A 25,142-nucleotide genomic window follows, 5' to 3' on the forward strand; every position below is an offset into this window, starting at 1 on the left:
AGAGGATCTCCCCCTGCGGGCCCTTCTTCCACATGGAGGACGATGTGGTCTTGCAGACGCTGCAGGTGGGCTTCAGGCCCAGTGGCATCGTGGCCGGCTCGGGCGGCCCCCGCGGGCGCAGCGACACGGGAATGGCGACCGCCGGCTTTCGGCGGCCCGCTGGCCGGCCCGTCACTCCCAAAGACAGAAAGAGCGGCTGGGCGCGGCGCCGAGCTGTCCACCCTGGAACCAGGCCGCGGCCGCTGCCCCCTGGAGGCAGGAAGCTCGTTCCGCCCGCTCCACCCGCTCCACCTCCCGCACCGGCCCCCAGCTGCCCCGGCGCCGGGAGGCGGGGCCGGGGCGGGGCCTGGCCTGGGAGGAAAGCGGAGCCTTGGCCTGGGGAGGTTTCCGGCGATGCGCGTGGCCCGCGCCCAGGCCGGCCCGCCTGACCGGAAGTGCCCCGCCCGGGACTCCTGGGACAGAGCACGGTTCGCGGAATTTCCGGTCTTAGGCCTATGATTGACTACTAAAATACTGCAGGCTCAAGTATATCTAAAATTCAGATAAGCAGCGAATAACTTTTTAATATGAGTGTATCCCATGCAATATTCGTTGTTTATCTGAATTCAAATATAACTGGGCATCCTGTATTTTTATTTGTTAAATCTGGCACTCCTACTTAGGACCCCTTTACACTCTTTAAAGTTATAATTTAGACCCCCAAATACGTTTGCTTATAAGGGTTATATCCATGGACATTTGTATATTAGGAGTTGAAACATTTTCAAGCCAAAGATGCCACGCATACATTCATTGGCCCTTGAATGACAGTGTTCGTATCCTCTGAACAGTACGCCAGGGACAGAGTGCTGGTTTGGTATTGTTGGGGAACAGGTTTGGCCTCGAGAACCGCCAGAAAGGGTCTTGGGACCTCTGTGGACTGTACTTAAGGCCAGCTGGCCCAGGACAAGGGCATCATGAGAATCCAGCCTCTGTTAATGTCACTGGTCAGTACAGGGCTCGCCAGAGAAACGAGTCACCCCTCAGCCTCACTTAGTGGAGCAGTGGTTGCATACCTGTCTTCATGATCCTGGGTTTTCTAGACTTGATGTTTTTGGACAGACCATGATGAATATGTTGGTAGAGTGTTGGGGGAAGAGGAAGAAGAAAACCGTACTGAACGCCTTATGATGTCGTGAAACCACATTTAGTGCTTATGCCAGTCATGGAACAAGATATTATCCCTATTTTACTGTTAACTGATGATCAACAGAGGGACCGTGATTTGGCCCAGATGCCCACATGGCCACAGGTCTTGGAAGCACATCTGGACAGGCCTTTGAAGCAGCTCTGTGTCCTGAGTTGTGGCTCGGTCATCCTGGCTCTGAGTCTGGGGTTCTCCAATTGTAAAACAAAATATTAACTGCTTTCCAGACCATTATGGGGTTTAAGACCAATTGTGAAAGTGGTTGAGGAGAGTAGGTACACAGTGTTATCTCCTTATTGTAGAACAATGCACTCTGTGAGGGGTGTCTAGGTACTAAATTCCATGTTCCCTAATATATCTCTCCCTCTAGTGCACCTGTCTTTGCACTTCATCTCCAAATTACTGCCTCTCATTCACTGAAGACTTAGGCCCTTGGATCACCAGCTTCCTCTTCACCAAAGGACACCATCCTGGATCTGGTCCATATCCATATGTGTAACCACTCAACACACTCTTTTCTCCATTTCTCCTCATCCCAACACCTCCATCTCTCCTGTCGTTGCTAGCTCCCATAGCTCCTGGTCACACCCTCTACCCTTCTGAGATCATCAGGAAGAACTACATTTTTTTCCTGGTTTTTAAAAAAAAATTTACAACCTTTTAGAATTAAGTATAATACACATACTGTAAAGTATCCAGTGCATCTGTGTACAGGTTGATTATCACGAAGTCACCACACTCAGGCAACCAAATCAAGAAACAGAACATTACTACCACAAAAGCCCCTCACTTGCTCTTTATCCAGAGATAACCACTATACTGATTTCTAACATTGTAGATTCCCTTTGTCAGGGTAAGGAAGGTCCCTTCTATTCCTATTTTCATCATGAATGTGTAGAATTTTATCAAATAGTTTTCTGTATGAGACAATCATAATGCTTTTTCTTCTTTATCTATTAATGTGTGGCCTACACAGATAGATTTCTGAATGTTATATTAATACTGCCACTCCTGGAATGAATCCAACTTGGTCATCATATACTATTCTTTTCACATATTGCTGGATTTGCTTTATTAATATTTTAAGATTTTTGTATCTATGTTCACGAGTGAGATAGGCTTATAATTTTCCTTTCTTGTAATATCTTTGTTAGGCTTTTGCAGCAAGGTTATGTCAGGGACTTTGGATTTTACTCTGAGTGAGACAGGAAACCATTCGAAGCTCTTCTACTTGCTGATATGAAAAGATCTCAGACATAATTAGGAGTGAAAAAAGCAATTTATAGAACAGTGTATAGAACATGATCACTGTGTGTAAATTAAAAATCTATGTGAGTGTGGTGTGTACTTTTTTTAGTTATTTAGACAAAGAAACTGTTGACAATTGATGCTAACAGAAGTGGTGAGGGAGAGAGGCTTTCACTTTTCTTTTTGCACCCTTTTTTATCATTTGAAATATTTTTTACCACATTACATGTTACTTCTATTTTAAAAAAGCAATAAAAAGAGGAGAAAGTATCAAATGGAAAATAAGGAAATAGGCAGTTTCTTGATCCTAAATATCCTCTCCTAGCCAGAGGTCCTGGGGCACAGTGGACAGTACCTAGTTCAAGGACTGGCAAGCAGACCTCCTCTCTGCAGCTCATTCCCTTGTCTGTAAATCGACAATTGCCCACCTCAGTGCTGCATGAAGATTTGATCAATTATCATGCTTGGCACATAGTTCTCAGTCAATACACGGGGCTCCTCCTACAAGCAGCAAAGCTATAGTATCACAAAACTCCTGGGCAGATGTAGTAGAGTGTTAATAGAATAGAGCAGTATGCTGTAAGGATAAATAGGACTATGTGGCAGAGATGGTGACTGGGGCAGGGGAAGGGGGGCTGTTGGGAGGTGAGAGAAATGGGTAGGAGAAAAGGATTCAGGAAGGCACTGCCAATGAAGGCTCTGACCCAATACACTGCTCCTTCCTGGGTGCCTCAGGAAGAGCAGGAGCCACAATTGGCCTGGCCAGGGCTCCCTGAGGTGCCAAGGGAGAGATCTCAGATTGATATAAGGAGAGAGAGATACCTAGCTTGAACCCAGAGGAAGGGTTCGATTGGAGCACATAGAGATCACTTGGTGCCTATGGGGTTGTGCAAGAAAATTCTGCTGGTGGGGTATGTCTGTGTGTATGTGTATGTGTGTGTGTGTGTGTGTGTGTGTGTGTGTGTGTGTGTGTAAGCTGTGAATATAGAAATAAATACCTCTCAAGGTCTTAACATTCACACTAAGGGAAAGAAAGAAAGCTGAGTTCCCCAGGGGACTATCACTGTCAGCATGCAGTCTAATTTGCATAATTTCGGTGTTGGTAATAGTTCAGTAATTAAAACTCTTTGGAAAAGAAAAAAAAGGCAGATGCATAAAATGTACCCCAGGGCCAGTTTCTAAGAGATGATATTCACCACATTTTGTGTCTTGGTGCGTATGGGCAGCGTAGGGTTCCTTGCCCACTCACGCTCTTGTCCTGTATATATCAGGGGCACACAGTCACTGAGTCTTCTCCTGTCAAATGAGGATAATGAGAGAGCATACCCCCTAAGGTTGAGGCGAGGAGTCAGCGAGTTAGTACATATGAGGTTGTAAACAACTTTTTCATCTGGTCAGTGCCTGATTTAATGTTAACTCTGAGACTGATAAGACAAGAGGAGGCTTTCTTTTGACCAGGCTGGTTAAGTCATTAGTTATACCCCTCTCCCTCAGCTGTAATCTTGGAAAAAATGCAATTAACTCAAGTGGGCTCTTAGCACTGACAAACTAGAGAAAGAGAGCTTGTGGACTGGACACAGAGAGAATGAGTGAGACCTATGGAACTGCAAGAAGGGAGAAAGAGTCAGGGCAGGTATTCTTGCCTTTTCGTCTTTTATCCTCAGGAGGGGCGTCATGACAGCACCGTCTCTCACTGCACTCTTACCTTCTGTGTGTAACCCAACGGAACTACTTTCTATTTTGCGTGTGTGCCCCATGGTTCCCATGCCCGTGCCTTGGCTCAGGTGTTCTCTTTGCCGGCAATGTGCTTCCTCTCAACGCGTCACACCCGGCGTACCCATCTTGCCAGAATCAGCTCAGGCATCACTTCCTCCAGGAAGCCTCATTCCAGGACTCACATGTCCTTTCTCCCCTCCCCCCAATTAAGTAGCTGTTCCTTGCGGTGGCTATTCCCTCCTTCCACCTTAGGGTACAGCTTTCTACCCGTGTCTCCTTCACCGAACTAGGAGCATGTTGAGGAAAGGAAGTTTGCCTTTTTCCTCTTTGCGTTTCTTCTACCTCCCCACACCTTGCACTTGGTAAGCAGGCGCTAATTAGCAGTCTAATGTGTGGGTTAATATATCAGTCAGCCCGTTGTCAGCTGAATGAACAGCCTCCACTCAGGACAAGTGCCTGCTCCCATTCTCCTCCTTGTCGTCTGACTTCTCTCACCAAGCAGCCCGAATCAGCTCTCCGCGGCTCCTCACTGGCCTGCAGCCCAAGTAGGCATCTCCCTGTATCATGGCGGTCACCAACGACATCATCATCCACCAGAAAAACCAATGCCGGGGTGCTCCTGGTGGCACAGTGGTTAAGAATGTCTGCCAGTGCAGGGGACACGGGTTCGAGCCCTGGTCCGGGAAGATCCCACATGCTGCAGAGCAACTAAGCCCATGCGCCACAACTACTGAGCCTGCGCTCTAGAGCACGTGAGCCACAACTACGGAAGCCCGCGCGCCGCGCCTAGATCCCATGCTCCGCAATAAGAGAAGCTGCCACAATGAGAAGCCTGCGCACCGCAGCGAAGAGTACCCCCGCTCACTGCAACTAGAAAAAACCCGTGTGCAGCAAGAAATACCCAATGCAGCCAAAAATAAATAAATTTAAAAAAATTATTTAAAAAAAGCCAACTTTATCATAAACGAGTCTTATTTGAAATAATTGTGCAGGATCCCTGGTGGAGTTTCATAAGCGTCTTCCTTCTGCTTGAGAGAAGGTGATGACATGGTGAGGAGGACACCATGTCCTCTGGAAGACTTTCTGCTAAGGCTTCGGGACACTCCCTGACATGGAGTCAGTTAGGGGATGCTGGCATAGGCCCCCCTGAGACTGAGAACCATGTGCATTGGCTGTGACTGACCATTATGAGGCTCAGCCGAGGGACTTGACTTAGAGCCCCTCTCCTAGGCAGTGGGGTCCCTGGCCCACCCTGTCCTCCAACTGCCACTCCCCTAACTGTCTCTTAGAACTTTGCTTCTCAGTACCCTTGCCTGTGCCTACCTGCCCTTCAGACGACTGCTGGCTTAGGAGCTGGGAAAGCTTTTTGAGGACCAGGTGAAAGCCACATTTTGTGATTCAGGCATCCGCCAACTCTAGTTTTATAAGGAAAACTCAGCTGTCTTTGATTTTTGTTTCTTTGGTTTTGGTTTTGAGCACTCTAAAATCTTGTTGCCTCTCCCCCTTCCGATTTGCAGGACGGCTGGGGAAGAAACCAACTTGGTTGCTTGAGCATCTTTTAATCCTTCTGAGCTGTGTGTGAAGACGGCTTTCCTCAGAGGAGTTCCAGATTTTATCAAAAAAAGAAATCATTATTTTACTCTTCAAAATGTAAATATACTTTTAATATAAATAATAAATGCTCATTATAAAAATTCATACAATTCAGCATATCCTTCAATTCAGCTGTGATAGAGATAACCCATTCCTCTGATATTGGATATTTAGCCTGTTTTAAATTTTTTGCATTTACAAACAATGAATGATGTAATGAACTTCCTTACACGTGTATTGTTGCCTATTTGTGTGAGTAGTTTTATGGGATAAATTCCTTAAAATGTAACTGTTGGGTCTAATGATTGATGTTGCCAGATTACTCACCCAAAAAAGTTTACACACCTGCCGCCTCCCGTGAAGTTATCTCAGGGCTGACTTAGCCACTGGACACAGAAGGCACATTGCCTAGGGCCCAGAATAGTTTTAGGGGTCATGAAAACTTCTTAATTTCTTTTAAAATCAGAAGAAAAAACCGAATATAATAATAATGAATATATAATATACAGTGAATCCAGCCTGGATTATAGTTTTTATACTAATGAAGCCATAAAATGTGATTTTTCATATTTTATTATGGAGATGGGACCCATAAGGGCAAATGTGTGTAAGGCCCCTACAAGTCATAATGTGGTCCTGGCTTATCCATTTCTCCATACCCTTGCAACTCTGAGAATTCTTTTTAGTTTTTGCCAGTCTTTTATGCAAAACAAACAACAAAAACAGACATTTCATGATTGTTTTTCTTTTCCTTGGTTATTTATGAGATGTGGTCTCCTAAGTTGATTCATAAAGAAAATTTAAATTTTCTTTATGAATTGCCTATTTATGCTCCTTTCTCATCTTTCTATTGAGTTGCTCATCTTTTCCTTGTTAAAAAAGTTCTTTTTACATTATAAGAAATTTTGCAAATTTTATTTTCAGAATTTTGCATTTCAGATTTATTGCTATCTTTTAATGATGATGTTTAAAGTATTCCTGTACCCCAAATCTGGCAAGAATTTGTTACATGGTATCATTCTTGCAAAGGCTTACACAAATGTTCATTGATATTTTCTTCTATGGCTATTAATATGTATGATAATATCTTTAATTCATCTGCAAGTCATTTTTGTAAAAGATGTGAAATAACTATTAAACTTTCTTTTCCAAGCATAGCTAATTGTTCCAACACCATGAGACAATAGAAATGCCACCTTTACCAAATATTAATCTCTTATTACATATATGAGTCTATTTCTTGAATCTCTTCCATCCCGTTGATCCGTTTATCTGTTGCCCTGCCTGCACCACACTTTTAATTATTTAGCTTAATTATATTTTGGTCTCTGATTAGGTATATCACTATTCTCCCTCTTCCCATAATCCTTCTCTTTCAATTTTTGTCTTGATTATTCTCACACATTTGCTCTTTCTGATGAGTTACGTTTTCAAGTGCTAAATTAAAAACTCCATAAGTTTTGTAAAATTTAGAGATTAATTTGAGGAGTAAGGGGCAATTTTATAAAACAGGGTCTGCATCCCCAAGTGTGTGGTATCTTGTTCAGACCTTCTTCAGATGCCATTCCCAGCTGGTCCTCAGTTTGTCCAAGCCCTTGCCATCTCAGCAATCTCCTCAGACTCCACCATGGCTCTCTTTGTGGGACAGGAGGTTAGTAGCAGGGGCTTCCCTGAGTCTTCATGTCCCCAAGAGGTTAACGGGGTCCTTTTTCTTTGCCATTTTTGGTCTGCTTGGTACTGGTTTTCTGAGAACTATGTTCTGCAGCAAAGCACTGGGGCAAAGCTCATCATAATCTCTTACCTGGATTTCTGGTCTCTTTGCTTCCACTTTTGCTTACTCTGGCCCATTTTCCACACTGTGCCTCGTGTAATCTTTCTAGTCAGATCCCCATGGCCTCCTGCTGGAAGATCTTCAGTGATTCCCCATTGTATTAATTATTCATTGCTGCTGTAAAAAATTACTACAAATGTAACACCTTAACATAAATTTATTATCTTACAGTTCTGGAAGTCAGAAGTCCGAAATCAGTTTCAGTGGGCTAAAATCAAGGTGTCAGCAGGGCTGTATTCCTTTCTGGAAGCTCTAGGGGAGAATACATTTCCTTACCTTTTTTTTTTTTTTTTTGGGCGGAGTACGCGGGCCTCTCACTGCTGTGGCCTCTCCCGTTGCAGAGCACAGGCTCCGGACATGCAGGCTCAGCCGCCATGCCTCACGGGCCCAGCCGCTCCGCGGCATATGGGATCTTCCCGGACCGGGGCACAAACCCGTGTCCCCTGCATCGGCAGGCGGACTCTCAACCACTGCGCCACCAGGGAAGCCCCATTTCCTTACCTTTTCCGACTTCTACAGGCCTCCCGCATTTCTTGGCTCATGGCCCCTTCCTCCATCTTTAAAAACAGCCACTGTATCACTCTGACCTATGTTTCTCTTGTCACATCTTCTCTGATGCTGATCCTCCTGCCTCTTATAAGTATGGTCATAAGGACCCTTGTGATTCGACTGGGCCCATCCAGTTGGTCCAGGATCATATTCCCACCTCAGAGTCCCTAACTTCATCACATCGGCAATGTTGCTTTTGCCATACGGAGTAACACGTTCACAGGTTCAGGGATGAGGATGTGGACATCTTTGGGGGACCACTATTCAGTCATGGCTTGGGGATGAACTTGGCTTGCCAGCCCTGCAGTGACTGGCCCCCACTACTCTCCTGTCTAAACTCACTCTGCTTTCCCCTTTGAACTCCCTACTCCAGCCACATGAACTTCTTTCAGTTTCTGGAGCCTGCCCTCTCTGCTTTCTCCAGTCCTGGTCCAGGCTGATTCCTCTGCCTGAGAAAACCTTTCCCTACCTCTTCACCTGACTAACTCCTCTTCATCTTCCAGCCTTGGCTTAAACCTCACTTTCTCTGGAAGGTTTGGACAACCTTTTCTACTCCCTGCATCTTCTCCCAGACTTTTTTGCTCTCATAACATCCTCCATTGCTTCTGGCCCTGCTTATATTGCCTTTTATATTATTGCTTATTTGATTATCTTCTCTCCCAGAATGTAAGCTCTTTGAGGGCAAAGGTGACAAGGGCAGCTCCACACAAGAGGGAGTTTATTAACTCCTTGCAGAATGAATTCATAAACATTAATTTCATAATAGGATGCAAGTTATTTTACTCTGTAGGCCTCATATTAAATGTATTTGTGGGCTTCCCTGGTGGTGCAGTGGTTGAGAGTCTGCCTGCCGGTGCATGGGACGCGGGTTCGTGCCCCGGTCTGGGAAGATCCCACATGCCGCGGAGCGGCTGCGCCCGTGAGCCATGGCCACTGAGCCTGCGCGTCCGGAGCCTGTGCTCCGCAATGGGAGAGGCCACAATAGTGAGAGGTCCACGTACTGCAAAAAAAAAAAAAAAAAAAAAAAAGTATTTGTTCATCATTCATTCAACAAATATGTGTTGAACACTGACTTGGGAAGTACTGAACCAAGGAGTTGAAATTAAGAAAAAAAATCATCTAATGTTATGAAGATGCTAAGGTTGTAGTGGTATGATCATAAGGACCTGAATAACAATTTTCCCTTTCTAGGAAAATGGACTTGGAGGTCAGTGAACCAATAGACTTTAGTTCTGGAGATCATCAACACCTGGTTCGGAAAGCAGTAGATGATACTATCCAGAGCAAGTCTGCTCGGTCCTACGGAACTTCATCTTCAACTCATGGGCCACAACAAACTCATGGGAATCCATGCTCCAAAGCTGGTGAGTGAGGGGATACCTATGTGGTAGAAATTTCAGCAGAGACCACCACAGAGGACAGCAATCCTTTATCTGGCCCATTCTCAGAGGCAGCTATCCGCAGAGGTGAGAATAAAGAAATGACCTTTTCGGAAGAGAAAAGTTCTCTTAAAATGTTTACACAGGGTGGATTGTAGGATTTAATTTTGCTTTTAGTTTTTTCCCAGTCATGCTTTACCATGAAACATGACATAGGGCTGCAAAAACAGATGGTCCCCAAGTTTTCCAGGGCATTCATAAATTCATGAAACACATATTATGGTGAATAACTTGTGGTTTTCTTAGGAAACGTGAATTAGTCATTGAACGTAGAATGTTCTTGCCTACATACAAGATGATACCATGATATTGGCTTAAGTTTTACACAATACTAATTCAGAGCCCTACATATTAATTCTGTATAGGAAATACATTCAGCTCTAACAGAAGTCCGGAAAACTGTGGCTTAAATAAATGAGAATTTTTTTTCTTTCATGAAATATGAAGTTGGAAGGTAGGCAATTCAAGGCAAATGCTTAGGTCCCCGGTGAACACTCTGCCACCTTTATGCCTTCTTAGGACCTGGACGACTTGAAGATGGACTGTGAGCTTTGAATCTCATTGCTCTCTCCCTGTGGCCCTCACCCTCTACCTTGTGGCTGGAAAGAGGCCTTCTGGAGCTCTTAGTTGGCAGCTGAGGCTGCAATGGCCATTATGACTCCCTGACATGGATGGCAGTTTGTGTTGGTTGTTGGCTCTCTTCTTGTGGCTTGAGCTTCTCATCACATGGGGCTGGGCCCCAAGAAGAGGTAGACCAGATGGACAAGCCCCAGTGTGTAAGCATTTATCAAGTCTCTATTAATCAAGCCAGGGCTAATGTCTCACTGGCCAACACGTCATGTGGTCAAGCCCAGCGTCAATGTGGGAGGGCACTCCACAGGTTTTGCTCAATTTAAATTCTTATTTGTCTTCTTGTAATTGGATTGTAAGTGTTCTTTATGTATTAGATCCCTTTTCAGATACATGATATGCAAATATTTTCTGCCAGTTTGTGGGTTTTCTTTTACTTTCTGAAGGTGTCATTTGAAGCACAAAGCTTTTACTTTTGATGAAATCAATTTATTTGTTTTTTTTCTTTGCTTGTGTTTTAGGTATCATATCTAAAAAAATCATTGCCTAATCCATGCTCACAAAGATTTACACCTATGCTTTCTTCCAAGAATTATATTTCTTAGGTTTATGTCTATGATCCATGTTTAACTAGTTAACTTTTGTGTATGTATGATACGAAAAAGGGGCCCAAATTCATCATTTTATACGTGTATGTCCAATTGTCCCAGCAAAATTTGTTGAAAAGACTCATCTTTCGCCATTGAATTGTTCTAGTATGTTTGTGAGAAATCAATTGACCATATTTGTAGGATTGACCACAAATGTAAGGGACTGTTTTAGGGCTCTCAGTTCTTCTTAGTTGATCTATATGTGTGGTCTTATGTGGCTGGACCACATTTAACATCTATTCCCTCACAGTCCTTGATACATACTAGATGTGAATTTAATGTTAAGTAAGTGGATATTTTAATGTCGGCAGCACACATATGTTCTGGTATTTTGATTAAGACAGCTCAGTCCTATTTCTTTGTTGTTACACTTCAAATGCACAGAAACTGCCCAGCAGAAGGACACAGTTGACAATCCTATAAGTCAACTTTAAGCAGCATTCTTTCTTTTTTTTTCTTTTAAAACTGGGATAAGGCCACAAAAAAGTAAATGGTCATCACTGGTGTCATATTCCGAGGGCTCCAGGAAAACCTGTGTAGTCAGCTGGAAGTAAGCAAACAGAGATGCCAACATGCCCTGCACTCTGCTTTGGCACGCCATTGGCTTGGAACTCCTTGGTCATACTTAACAATTAGTCAGGTTATCAAGTTTCTGCACAAGCAGGAGGGAAGGGAGTTGCTAAAGGCAGGGAGGATAGAGAGAAAAGTGGTGGAGAAGCTCTGCAAACTCCCTGCAGCCCAAGTCCCTCTGCAGAAGGGTAAACGCCCTCTCCCCCGGTAGTTCTTAGGGCATCACTGGGCTCCATCTATGCAGGGGTGCAGCTGAATCCCTAATGATGGGTTTGCAACATTCTGAGACTTTCAGGTCACTTTTGGTCCTAAGGAGGATGGGGTGTCCATAATAAGGAATTAAATCCCTGAGTTTGGTCTTTAAAATTTGGGGGCTTTCATGGATAAACCCTCAGATCTTCAATAAAATGCCTCTAACAGTCTGGACTGAGTCTTTTCCGAGAGTTCTGCAGAGCTGTATTGTTGTCACTCTATTGGCCAACTCTAAATTAGCACTCCCTTTCCTATCATCAAAAAAATCAGAGGAAAATTTTCTTTCATTAAGTGTCAAAAATAGGTAATTACATTTATATTTTTACTTTTGAATATTGTGTCATAAAAATAAGGTTTCTGTCTCCTCAGCTTTCATCGTAAAAGTGTTCTTCCTCCTGTCAGTTCAGCTGCTGATCACTGGGGCAATCATCAGCCTGTTTCTTTTCTGGTAAGTCTTTATTACTGATGTAAATTAAGTATTAAGCTGCCCATATTAATTTTCACTGAATAGCTCAATTTAATTTTTATCATTAAAAGATTATCTATTTTTCCTTAATCATTCATAGGATATAATATTTCTGTCGCTTTGTTTTTCTGAGGCAACTTCTAGACGAAGGTGTTGGTAGATTTCTGGAGTTTAACTTCCTAAGCTAAGAATTTTCCCTTATTTTGGGCACTATTTTCTTTTTTATTTTCCCCAAGCTATTTCCACAGATAAAATTGGGTAAAGGAAGAAAGGTGAGACTATGGAGGCCTTGGAGGCTGGAGCTCTGTTAAATGCAGAAATTATTTCAGGGACTATGATCCATCACGGCTTAAACCCATCCTTTGAAAATCTATGTTTACAAACAAACATATGAGAATTTGATTACTTTTGCTTTGTGTACATATCAATCTCAGTATTTTTTAAAATTAAAACTTCACTAGGACATTTACATTTATCCAAATTTCACTTGCAACTTAAGACTGTGCTTTTTTGTGAATCTATTTTAAGAAGCAAGATACAGCTTTATGTTTTACTGTTTCCTTTCCCATCTGTCATTGTCAATCATTTAGGGTTTCCCCCCTTTCTTCTCATGAGATTGTTTAACTTCTACTTAAATATTACACTAGTTAGCAAAATAAGCTACTTATTGTGTAAAACTATTATTTTTTTAACCAGGAAGGCTTTAAGAGTTTGGGTGGTCAAGAATCCCTGGTTCACCTACGCACTCTTGTAAGTATTATTGGATTAAATTAAAAGTTTTTTCCACTAGCTATTGATTGATGTCCTTATTAAAAATTAGGTAAAGGTATAACATTCTTTTTTAAAATTAATTAATTAATTAATTTTTGGCTGTGTTGGGTCTTTGTTGCTACACATGGGCTTTCTGTAGTTGCGGCGAGTTGGGGCTACTCATCATTGTGGTGCGTGGGCTTCTCATTGCGGTGGTTTCTCTTGTTGCAGAGCACGGGCTCTAGGCGCGTAGGTTTCAGTAGTTGTGGCATGCGGGCTCAGTAACTGTGGCTCGCGGGCTGTAGAGCACAGGCTCAGGAGTTGTGGCGCACGGGCTTAGTTGCTCCTCAGCATGTGGGATCTTCCTGGACCGGGGCTTGAACCCATGTCCCTTGCATTGGCAGGTGGATTCTTAACCACTGCGCCACCAGGGAAGTCCCAAGGTATAACATTCTTGAAATGACAAAATTATAAAGATGGAAAATAAGCAAATTAGTGGTTGCTGGGAGTTAGGGGTTTGTGTGTGTGTGTGTGTGTGTGTGTGTGTGTGTTACCATAATGGGATGGTAGGATATCTTAATGATGAGATAGTTCCACATCTTGATTGTGGTGCTGGTTATATGGATCTGCACATAGATTTGCATCATAGGTCTATGACATAGCATTACGTATATACATGCTGTACCAATGTTACATTACTGGTTTGGGTATTCTACTTTAAATATGTAATGGGGGGGAAACTGAGCAAAGGTTACACAGGACCTCTGTTCCCTTGCAGTTTCCTGTGAATCTACAAGTATTTCAAAATAAAAAATTTGAAAAAAGAACCCACAAGCTGTGTATGGATAGCAATGAGAAAAGTTAATTTTAAAAGCAAAAAAAAAAAAAGAGGTAAAGGTAATAATCTACATTTTTGTTTACTTTATAATACTTATTATCAGATAATACATCTCTATATCTATCTACCTATAATATATCATATGACATATCATATGATATAAGCAAATAACACATGGTTTTAAATTATCCCCAGGCCAGCATTTTTTGTTGTATTTATTATACTTGCTTGCTGTGGGAAGCTCCGCCGCCAGGTGCCTGCGAATTACATTCTTCTGGGATTATTTGTAAGCAAACCTCATTAGCATCCATTGTCGTTCATCTCTGAAATATATTTTCATCACATTATTAAATTCATTCCATTTATTGTGGAAAATATTTCTGTGGAATAATACAGATAGAAATTATTTGTGAGACATTCTCTTGGATGAATTTTGAAGTCATAAACTTACTTATGACCTGGAATCCACACCCTTTTAACAAACTAGAGAATTTGGGGACCCTGGGCTACTCTTCTGTGCCAGCAAACTTGCTTCTGAGAGGCCCACTCCGGAGTCTGGGCTACATTTCAGGAACAGTTAACCTGACTGTCCTCTGTCAGAGACAAAAAACACATTTTGCTGTGGAGAGTGAGTTCACAAATTGTGTGCAAGAAATGTAATTTTCCTTATTTTTGTAAAATTTATTTTATTTCTATTTCAATGTGTCCTGACTCTATTGCAATTGAGGTTTCTGTTTATTAATGTTTATACCAGTCAGGCCAAACCTCTTGCCTCCTGGAAGCAGTGGACTCTCTGAAACTCACTGACAACAGTATTTGCTCCTCTTAGGAAAACCCAGAACAGAATCGCAGTATGATTTAGTGTTCTGGAAAGAAAGTCAGATTCTTTGCGATTGCTCCCATGAACTGCTGACCACCCTTCCCTGTGAAGATTTACTTACCAATTCACTTGTTCCTCACCTGGTTCCATATCAGAGTTGAGATAGCTTATAAAATATGCAAAATAGGCCTTCCCTGGTGGCGCAGTGGTTGAGAGTCCACCTACCGATGCAGGGGTCACGGGTTTGTGCCCCAGTCTGGGAAGATCCCACATACCGAGGAGCGGCTGGGCCCGTGAGCCATGGCCGCTGAGCCTGCGCGTCCGGAGCCTGTGCTCCGCAACGTGAGAGGCCACAACAGTGAGAGGCCCGCGTACTGCAAAAATAAATAAATAAATATATGTAAAATATAAGAAGATAAGATAAATTGGTGGGGAAATCTGATGGAAGGAAAATAAAGCCAGAGGTGAGATTCGTGCGCAAAATGCATAGTTCCACGCATTTGAGTGTGATGAGCCTAGATTTGGATCTGCGCCTCCTGGTGGTCAACGTGAGCAAGGACACACGGCCAAGGACGAGGTTCTCTGTGGGTACCACACAGCGTCCAGTGTGAATTATGTGTCGGGGAAGAACAGTTTCCTCATGACGCTGAAGAAGACTGTCTCTTTGATACCCACATTTGGGCATTTCTTCAGCTGACGGAGCATTGAGGGGCCTTTCTTAGTTGGTGTGGATACACTGCTCATTGTCCAGGTGAGCAAGTAGAGTCTCCCAGTTCCTGCACTTAACAGCAGAGACCACACTCAGAAGGGGTGGGAGTTAAAAGCCAGACATAGAAAGACACTGGGAATCCTGGGGAAGAGACGATGGGACGGGGAGAGGTATTTTTCCAGAAATTTTTGGATGTTTTCTTTTCACTTTTTCAATAGTTCTAATGTTTATTTCAAGAAGAGATCAGGGCTTCCCTGGTGGCGCAGTGGTTGAGAGTCCGCCTGCCAATGCAGGGGCCATGGGTTCGTGCCCCGGTCCAGGAAGATCCCACATGCTGCGGAGCGGCTGTGCCTGTGGGCCATGGCCGCTGAGCCTGCGCGTCCGGAGCCTGTTGCTCCGCAGCGGGAGAGGCCACAGCAGTGAGAGACCCGCGTACCACAAAACAAACAAAAACAAAAAAAAAAAGAAGAGATCAAAGTTATTGATCTCAAAGGAAGCTCTCATTGCCAAGGTTTTGCTATTTATTTTATTTCTAAGCTGGTAACAGCCTAAGAGAAGAAATATTATAAAAGGGAAGGTTGAAAGCAAGCACATTGTTAAAATATCATGTGTACGTCGAATAGGTGCACTTAAAAAAAAACCTGTAAGGTCAATAAAGACAGCTTACTTTGGTCCGTTGAACAAAGTAGAGAATCAGGCTTACCCACTGGGTTTGGGAGATCCAGAGAGGCAATCCGGGACTCCCGGGACTCCGGTTCTTTTCCAGTCTCCAATCCTGGACGTCATTAGCCAGCTGACGAAGTTCAAAGCCTCCCAGGCAGTCCTAGCACTGAGGATAGGATGTGTCCTCACATTTACTCCCAGAGACTAGAAGGTTCTTTCCTGGCTCTTGCCATGGACCAGCTAGTCTCTGGATCTGTCTCTGATGGAGCATCCTACCAGCTGGGGAATGTCCTCAGGCCCTGCAGCCGCTGCTGACTGTAGTTCTCACTGGCCTGCTGGCTGTCCTGGAGCCTGACTGTGGGCCTGGGCACATCCTCATAGCCTTTTTGGTCTCATCCTCCAGCTTGACTGCCTTCTGGCTCTCATCCCCTCCCTCTCTCTCTCACTGCCCCATCCCTGGCTCCATTTGGACCATGGGAACCCTCCAGCCCCCATAGAGCCCCCATACAGACCCAATGCAGCCCCAGTGCAGCCCTCTTCAGAGCCCTGGATTAGCACCTACCAGTGCAGCTCTATGCTTTGTAGGTGTGTCCTCCAGCTCATCTCCTGGTACTGAGGTCTCAATCCTCATTCCACGTCTGAGGTTTGAAGTATTTTATTCTCATCCAAGCACTATGGGAAAGGTCAGTACGGAAACCTTTGGTGGAGCGTCAGTAGAAATAGCATATCCTGCTCTGATAAAATGTTAAGATTCTTTGTGGATGGCCCTATTTGATTAATGACAATATGGTCTACAGATAAAGCTTTTACCTTGGTTTCCACATTCCTAATTAATACATATTTAAGTCACTGAATATGTTGAAAGTTACTATTGTGTTCTAAGAAATATTTACACATGAAATAATTTTTTCTGTCAGTCTTGGGGAGAACGATAAGGAAATGTTTGTTTCCGTTATTTATTTCCCATATTCATAGCCTGTAGCTTTGTGCGCTGGGATCATACATATTCCCAATAGCTCACTAGACCCTGCCAGAATGCACAAACCTCAAACCATCTCTTCTGGATTTTGGCCTTGGGATTCAGGCTTCTGATTTACTGTGATTTTTGTTTCTAGACAATACTTCAAGGTCTGCTGCTAGGAACCGTGTCAGTCTAAGTCTTTGATACACATTTGTGTGTGTGTGTGTGCTTTTCTTTGAACGTTATGTGAACAATAATCACAGTCTCTGGTTTTAGTTTCTATGATGCCGAGGAAGTGTTATGGGCAACGGCAGGAACCGCTCTAGTGACCATATCACTCACTTTATTTGCTCTTCAAACAAAAGTACGTATTATTGAAGCAGATGTCTGTCATAAGGGAGTGTGTGAATATGTTTCTTTGCCCCTCCTGACCCATTCTGCTCCCTCTTCCCTCGGGCTCTCGGCTTTCTGTGGGCCTCACCTCCATGGAGTCCTTGCCTTCAGGCTTCTGGCTTTCCTAGTAACCATGTTTAAAAAGTAAAAGGAGACAGGTAAAATTAGTTTTAATAATATATTTCATTTAACCCAGTATAGGTGAAGTGTTATCATTTCGACATGTAATCAGTATAGCAAAAATATTAATGAGATACCTTACATTCTTTATTTCGAAATTCAAACCCAGTGTGTATTTTATACTTGCAGCAATCTCAGTTTGAACTAACTCTATTTCCAGTGCTCAGTGGCCAAGTGTATTGAAAGCACAGCTCTAGACAAACTTTCTTAGCAGGCATCAGAGTCACCCGGAGAGCATGTGAAACACAGAATTCACTCCTCCTGGAGTTGCTGCTTCACAATGTCTGGCATGGGGGCCGATAATTTACATTTCCCAGGCGTTGCTGATGCTTCCTGCCTGAGAACCAGACTCGGTGACCTGGTAGATTATTCTCTTGGTGTGGTAAGGGTAGGGAGTGAAATAGGAAAAATAGAGGAATTAGGAAAACACTCTTGCAAGAAAATACCTTGGATTCTTTTGCTTCCTAATCCATTCTTTTTTCAGTCCAGAAGATGAATATTCCTCTTTCTTTAAAAAAATTCTAATCTTCCCTAGGCTGACTTGGTTACTGATTTATAGAAGCAAAACCAAAAAGCATATTAATAAATTTTAAGATTACAAAAGAATAATTAATAGTAATTTTTGAAAGCTTAGTATGTGTATTTTTATTGAAATATATACATACAAATGTGAAAAAGGTACCCAGTTAACATCTTTGTCTATTTAATTCCATTAATATAGTCTATGCATATGCTTTTAAAAATATGAATGATTATGATCATACTATACTTACAAATTTACATCCTGCTTATTTAGTACATTTTTTATTAGGGAAAATTTTATATAGATACAAAGATAGACTAGTTTAATAAACTCCCATGTGCCCATTACCTAGTTTCAAAAATTATCAATTTGTGGCTCCTGTTATTTCATCCATATCCTACCCTTTTCTCCCTCCTGAAGAAATACAACACTTTTTATGTAGCATTTTTCAGTGCTTAGGGGCTAATGGATTTCCATGGTTCTTGGGATTAGCCAGGGGAAATGATTAGCAAATGGGCCAGTTTCTGTCTAGCGGGTACACGATGCATCTCTAAACACCTTGAAATTGCTTATGGATGATAATTTAATTGGTTTTGTGTTGTTTCCTCAGTGCGATTTCACCTTGCTAAATGGAATGCTGTTTGTTTTACTCTTCGTACTTATTATCTATGGAATTCTCTTAATCTTAATACGATCATATGTAAGTGGGATCTCCTTTGTAAACCTCAGAGAATTGTTAGAAAATAGGGTGAAGTGCTGGTTGTGTTGTTGGTCTGGATCCTCTGAGAAGCAGACACCAGATGGGTGAAACTTGCAAGGACTGTGATAGGAGAAATGTCTGTGGGAGAAAAGTGTGGCGGCAACGAAGGCTGGAAAAGCTGTCAGACCACGACAGCATATGTGACCCCAGGTTCAGGAGAGGGAAGGAAGGTGGGAGCACTCTGGATGTGGTGCCATCAGGGGCTCCTGGAGCTAATGTGGACCATTACAGCAGTCTGGGGTCTCCCAGGAAGGTCCTGCTGCCCCCACCTGAGATGGTGAAGCGTGACCCAGGAGCAAACTACAGTGGGTTGCACCACACAGCCACCGGACCCTGGTCAGTTACATGCCCCTCCCCGTAGCTGGAGGTCTGTGAGGCCACCTGCTGCACCAGTTGTGGTAGGGGACCACTGACAGGAGGTCTGGGCATGAAGACTGAGCTGCGACCCTAGGCGACAGCTGCCCTCCCCTGAGAGGATCTTGGGGTGAACGACTGACAGACCCTTGTTCTAAGCATGTCCAACCTTGCTGGACTCTGGCAATTTTGAATCCTTCAGACTCCAGTTGTCAGCTGTTTTCTTACACTTAACTCAGTCCGGAAACACTGTGCCTCCCTCTCTGTGTCACTGACTCCTGATTTCTCTCCCCAAGAACCTTCCCTGGTTAGCAGAGTGCTCCCCATGCCTCTAGGACTAGCTTTCTCCTCCTAAAGAGTGAACGCCATTATGCTTCTCAGATGTTATACACCACTTCCTTTTGCTCTTCTACAGCCAAACCCTTTGGCATTTAGGCCAATTTGTCATATATTCTGATCAGGGCTGTTCCGGTTGCAAGGAACACATACCCCTCAGACTAGGTCAAGGCAAAGACTCAGAGACTCTCATGGAGCTCCTAGGTGGGAAGAAGAGCCAGAATTCACGGAAAAGGAAACCCCACCTCCCTTTCTTAAACTGAGGTGATTGGCTATCTCTGCTTGTGTAGTAATATCTCCAGCACTAGCTAATGATAGAACTGCTGCCTGGATTCCTCTATCCTGAGAATTGATTTCTAACTGCCTAGAGCATCTGTTTGATCCTGGTCACAGGTAAGAGGCTCTTGGTCGGTCAAGAGATTCACTGCTATTGGAGTGTTATCATCCACCTCTTGTCAATCAGCTCTAGCAAGGCTGTGTGAGGGTCACTATGTTCTCTGAGCTGAGGGGAGGGCACATTCTCTTGAAGAACTATGTGGATGGGGCTTGCTGAATGGAATTGAGTGGATGCTGTTGACTATGTTCAAGAAAAGATTCTCTCCACATCTTTGACTTTCTTAATATCTTATCTAACAGCAGTGACCTAAGTGATCCCCTGAGTTGTTCCAAGTCTTACTCTTAATATACAGTTGTTTCCTTTCTTTTTGCAGTGGTTGCATCTATTGTATGCTGGACTTGGTACTGTGATCTTCTCACTCATAAGCGCATTTCTCCCTTTCTTTGACAAAGAGTATGGTATGTGCATTGATGGGGCCCTAAGCCCTCTGCTAGGCCTGGAGTCAAGTGGAGTCAGTAATTTACTGGAAAGCTCCCCAGGTCACTTGCTCCTTCCTCTGTCTTCTTGTCCTCCTCCTCCTTTTTATTTTTTATAAAGACAATTCTTTTTAGAGCAGTTTTAGGTTCTTAGTAAAACCAAAAGAAGAGTACAGAGATTTCCCATATACTCCAGCCTCCACACATGCATGGCCTTCCCCATTATCAATATCCCCCACCAAAGTGGTACATTTATTACAATTCATGAACCTACATTGACATATCATAATCACCCAAAGTCCGTAGTCTACATTAAGGCTCACTCTTGGTGTTGTACATTCTATGGGTTTGGACAAATGTATAATGATATGTATCCATCATTGTAATATCATACAGAATATTTTCACTGCTCAAAAAATCCTCTTTGTTCTACCAGTTGATCCCTCCCCATCCCCAACCCCTGGCAACCACTAATTTTCTTACTGTTTCCAAGTTTTGCCTTTTCCAGAATGTCATAGAGTAGGAATCATACAATATTAAGCCTTTTCAAATTGGCTTCTTTTACTTAGTCTTTGCACTTAAGATTCCTCCATGTCTTTTCATGGCTTGGTAGGTCATTTCTTTTTAGTGTTGAATAATATTCCACCATCTTGATGTACCACAGTTAATTTATTCATTCACCTACTGAGGTGAATCTTGTTTGCTCTCAAGTTTTGGCAACTATGACTAAATCTGCTATAAACATCCTTGTGCAGGTTTTTGTGCAGACAGATGATTTCATCTCCTTTGGGTAGATACCAAGGAGCATGTTCACTGGATCATACAGTAAGAGTATGTTTAGTTTTGTAAGACTGTATTCCAAAGTGGTTGTAATACTGTGTATTCTCACTAGCAGTGTATGAGAGTTCCTGTTGCTCCATGTCCTCACCAGCATTTGGTATTGTCAGTGTTCCAGAATTTGGCCATTCTAATAGGTGTGTAGTGGTATCTTATTGTAATTTTTTTTTTTTTTTTTTTTTTTTTGTGGTGCGCGGGCCTCTCACCGCTGTGGCCTCTCACGTTGAGGAGCACAGGCTCCGGACGCACAGGCTCAGTGGCCACGGCTCACGGGCCCAGCCGCTCCGTGGCATGTGGGATCTTCCTGGACCGGGGCACGAACCCGTGTCCCCTGCATCGGCAGGCGGACTCTCAACCACTGCGCCACCAGGGAAGCCCTTATTGTAATTTTAATTTGCATTTCCCTGATGATATATGATGTAGAGCATCTTTTCATATGCTTACTTGCCATTTGTATATCTTCTTTGGTGAAGTGTCTGTTAAGTTCTTGGGCCCATTTTGTAATCAAGTTGTTTGTTTTCTTATTGTTGAGTTTTAAGAGTTCTTTGTATATTTAGGAGAACTGTCCTTTATCAGATATTTCTTTTGTAAATATTTTCTCCCAGTCTGTGGCTTGTATTATCATTATCTTCACATTGTCTTTCACAGAGCAGACATTTTTAATTTTAATGAAGTCTAGTTTATCCACTATTTCTTTCATGGATCATACTTTTGGTGTCATATCTAAAAAAATCATCACCACACCCAAGGTCATCTAGGTTTTCTCCTATGTTATCTTCTAGGAGTTTTATGTTTTACATGTAAGTCTATGATTCATTATGAGTTATTTTGTGAAAGGTATAAGATCTGTGTCTAGATTCATTTTTTTGGCATGTGGATGTCCAGTTGTTTCAGCACCATTTGTTGAAGACACTATGTTTACTCCGTTGTATTGCCTTTGCTCTTTATTCTGTCCTGTTGATCTATTTGTTTAGTCTTTTTACCAATACCACACTATCATCTTGATTACTGTAGCTTTATAGTAAATCTTGTCATCTGGTAGCATCAGTCCTCCAACTTTGTTCTTTTCCTTCAATATTGTATTGGCTATTCTGGGTCTTTTGTCTCTCCATATGGTTTGTCAATATCCACAAAATAACTTGCTGGGATTTTGATTGGGATTGTGTTGAATCTATAGATCAAGTTGGGAAGAACTGATATTTTGGAAATATTGAGTCTTCCTATCCACGAACATGGAATGTCTCTCCATTTATTTAGTTCTTCCTTGATCTCATTCATCAGAGATTTATAGTTTTCCTCATATAGTTCTTGTACATATTTTGTTAGACTTATACCTAAGTATTTAAGTTTTATGGATGCTAATGTAAATGGTATTGTGTTTTTAATTTCCAATTTCACTTATACATTGCTGCATATAGGAAAATAATTGACCGTTGTATAGTAACTTTGCATCCTACAACCTTGTGATAATTGCTTATTGAACCCTCAGATGCTCCTGGGGCTTCTAATCCTGACCAGGGCTTCCCTGTGGGCTGTCTCTTGCATGGTGTCCTGAGTCCTCTTCCCCTGGGGTTGGGGGGAAGACAGCTGGATCCCATCTCACCTTACTCTCCCACTTTCCTGTCTGCCTTCAAACATATAACCTCACCTGAGAGGTGCACTCCTAACCGCCAATACATGAAATGATTAGGAGTCATTATCTCTCTTGTAAGAAGAAATAAGATAAAGTCACAGGTTCTTGGAGGGGAGGAAGAAAGAAAAGCACTTTTCCACAGAAGGACTCCAGGGTGACAGATGGAGGCTAAGAGCAAGGCTGGAAGCTCAGCTGCTGGAGGCCTTTTTTAAAGGATGACCAACTGTCCTCATTTCCCTGGGACTGAGGGGTTTCTGAAGACACACAAAAGTCCTGGGCAAACTGGAATGGTTGGTCATTCTAGCTTTTTCTGCCACAGAGTTACTGGAATCAGACATAGGGAGAGGGAGGATAAGTGGGAAGGGACTTAGTGGTCCAGGTGAAGCAGCCGCTTTGGCAACCCCCAGACTTGGGTTTGACTCTCTTCTCTGCCACCTGCTACAGTGTGATCTTCCCTTCTTGGAGGCTCTGTTAACCTCACCTGCCTCAACTGGGTCATTCCCATATTACATGAGATGACATCTATCATGAACTGATACGAGGCTACCCAGAAGGTGCCCCATTCTTTTCCTCCTGTTTCTTTCCTCCCTTCCTCCTCATTCTTAGAAGGCTGAGTGGGAACCAGGACACAGGGAGAGCTGATGCCTGAATTACTTGGGACAGGTTTCCCTGTCGTGGATGTTGTTCTAAAATGGATTATTTTAAAGAGTCTTTAAAACCCCAAGAATTCTTTGTAATGCCAGGGTTGACCTGTCTGATGCGGCTCTGCCTCACAGCACTAGACTCTTAGTCTACAGGTTGGATATAAAGACCTGAGGAGCAGCTTGTTTTCTTTTCCTCCTTCTAATGCACTTGTGCTGCCCACATCTGCTCACTTTGCAACAAACACAAGGGTGAGAGGGCTCTCTGACTTTTTTTCTTGATGCTTTAGAAGCTCATAATTTTACCTACCGCAGCTGAGCTAAAACATTTAATTGGGGTTTATTTAACCATATATGAGTCTTCTCATTCTATTTTTTTTTTTTTTTTTTTTGCCGTATGCGGGCCTCTCACTGCTGTGGCCTCTCCCGCTGTGGAGCACAGGCTCCTGACGCGCAGGCTCAGCGGCCATGACTCACGGGCCCAGCCGCTCCGCGGCATGTGGGATCCTCCCGGACTGGGGCACGAACCCGTGTCCCCTGCATCGGCAGGCGGACTCTCAACCACTGCGCCACCAGGGAAGCCCCTTCTCATTCTATTTTGAAATACTGACATCGTCACAAAGCCATCTCCAATGTCAAGTTTTGAAAAATGCTATCACCCAAAGGAAAGTTCAGAATTATTGCTGTGGGTGAATCTAAATGTTGGGGAGCCATCTTTATTTTCATTCTTTTTTCCAGTGAGAACGTGTGGGAAAATCACAAACACAGGGCATTTTGTAGTTTTTCTCTGTGTCCAATCTGCCCACCTGGTCTACATCATTGGCTAAAGGCACAGAGCTTTCTGGACTTGGAAGGAAAGGAAAGTAAGGCTCACACATTTGGTCCCACTGGCTTCAGGAGAATGAAACACTTGCTTTAATAGATAAAGCATAAACTTGGGGACATCATGAATGATTGAGGCTGTAAGAATAATATCTATAGCCACAAATTTACTCTCTGTGATATATTTACTGATGGGAAATAATTTTTCCAGATAATTTTAGGATACTTACTTGATAGAAATGTACAATTTAAGTAGCTAATTCTTCTTTCTTTTCTTTAAGTACTTGGTGATGGATGTACAGCTGATGGTGGGAGGGCACCATCATCATTCTGACCTGGACCGTGAAGAGTATGTTTTTGCTGCCCTGAACATCTACATGGACATAATCAACCTTTTCCTTTTTATTTTGCAACTGATTGGACTGGGACGGTAGTCATACGGCCAAGGCTGGCTCGTGCTGAAAAGAGGGAAGGAGGGATGTCTGTGAAGACATACAGAGGTTACCACACCATAAGCCCTTCTATTTTAAAATACTTACTTAATTTTTTTGTCAAATGACAGTGAGCATTCAGTAAATGTTAGCTGTAGCTGTTATATATTTTTAGTTCCACTGTCACATTGCAAAACTTTCTGGCGGACGTTTCTGATTTTTATAAATTCAAAAGGTGAGCTACATAACTACATACTTACAAACATTTGTAAGATGCTCATTAGTTTGTGGAAGTTTTCCAGGCACTATTTAAAGCTGTAAGCAACATCCCTCTACATGAATAAAATTGATTACCGAAACCCATATTTACTCCATCCTCTTCTCTTGGTTTGGACATTTGGTGGGAATATTTTGGCATCTGACTTTTTTTAAGAGTAAGAGAAACTATAAAGAATTCTGCCTTCCTCTTGGATTCCAGAGTCAGACTGGAGAAGTAAATTCTATCTTGAGAGATCTCTATTTCTATCTCAAACTATCTGTGTGCTCCAAGGGGAGCCTTTTGGGTCTGAACCACTTCAGTGTCTGGCAGGAATATAAGAAGGGGCCAT

The 25,142-nt window shown here is 42.9% G+C and overlaps 1 protein-coding gene and 1 pseudogene across 1 annotated transcript in view; one reads left to right on the forward strand and one right to left on the reverse strand.

Moving 5' to 3' along the window:
• GATAD1 (GATA zinc finger domain containing 1) overlaps window positions 1-290 on the reverse strand; it is a 10,872-nt gene extending 10,582 nt beyond the window's left edge. Inside the window, exon 1 of the mRNA XM_024767024.1 lies at window positions 2-290. Coding sequence (XP_024622792.1) covers window positions 2-88 — 87 coding nt within the window. The 5' untranslated portion in view covers window positions 89-290. The remainder of the gene's footprint in view (window position 1) is intronic.
• Window positions 291-9,318: 9,028 nt separating this feature from the next.
• Window positions 9,319-24,537, forward strand: LOC112414499 (protein lifeguard 2-like; annotated as a pseudogene).
• The last annotated feature ends 605 nt before the right edge of the window (window positions 24,538-25,142 follow it).

This window comes from Neophocaena asiaeorientalis, unplaced genomic scaffold, assembly GCF_003031525.2.
Source record: "Neophocaena asiaeorientalis asiaeorientalis breed wild unplaced genomic scaffold, Neophocaena_asiaeorientalis_V1.1 scaffold70, whole genome shotgun sequence".
Lineage (NCBI taxonomy): Eukaryota > Metazoa > Chordata > Mammalia > Artiodactyla > Phocoenidae > Neophocaena > Neophocaena asiaeorientalis.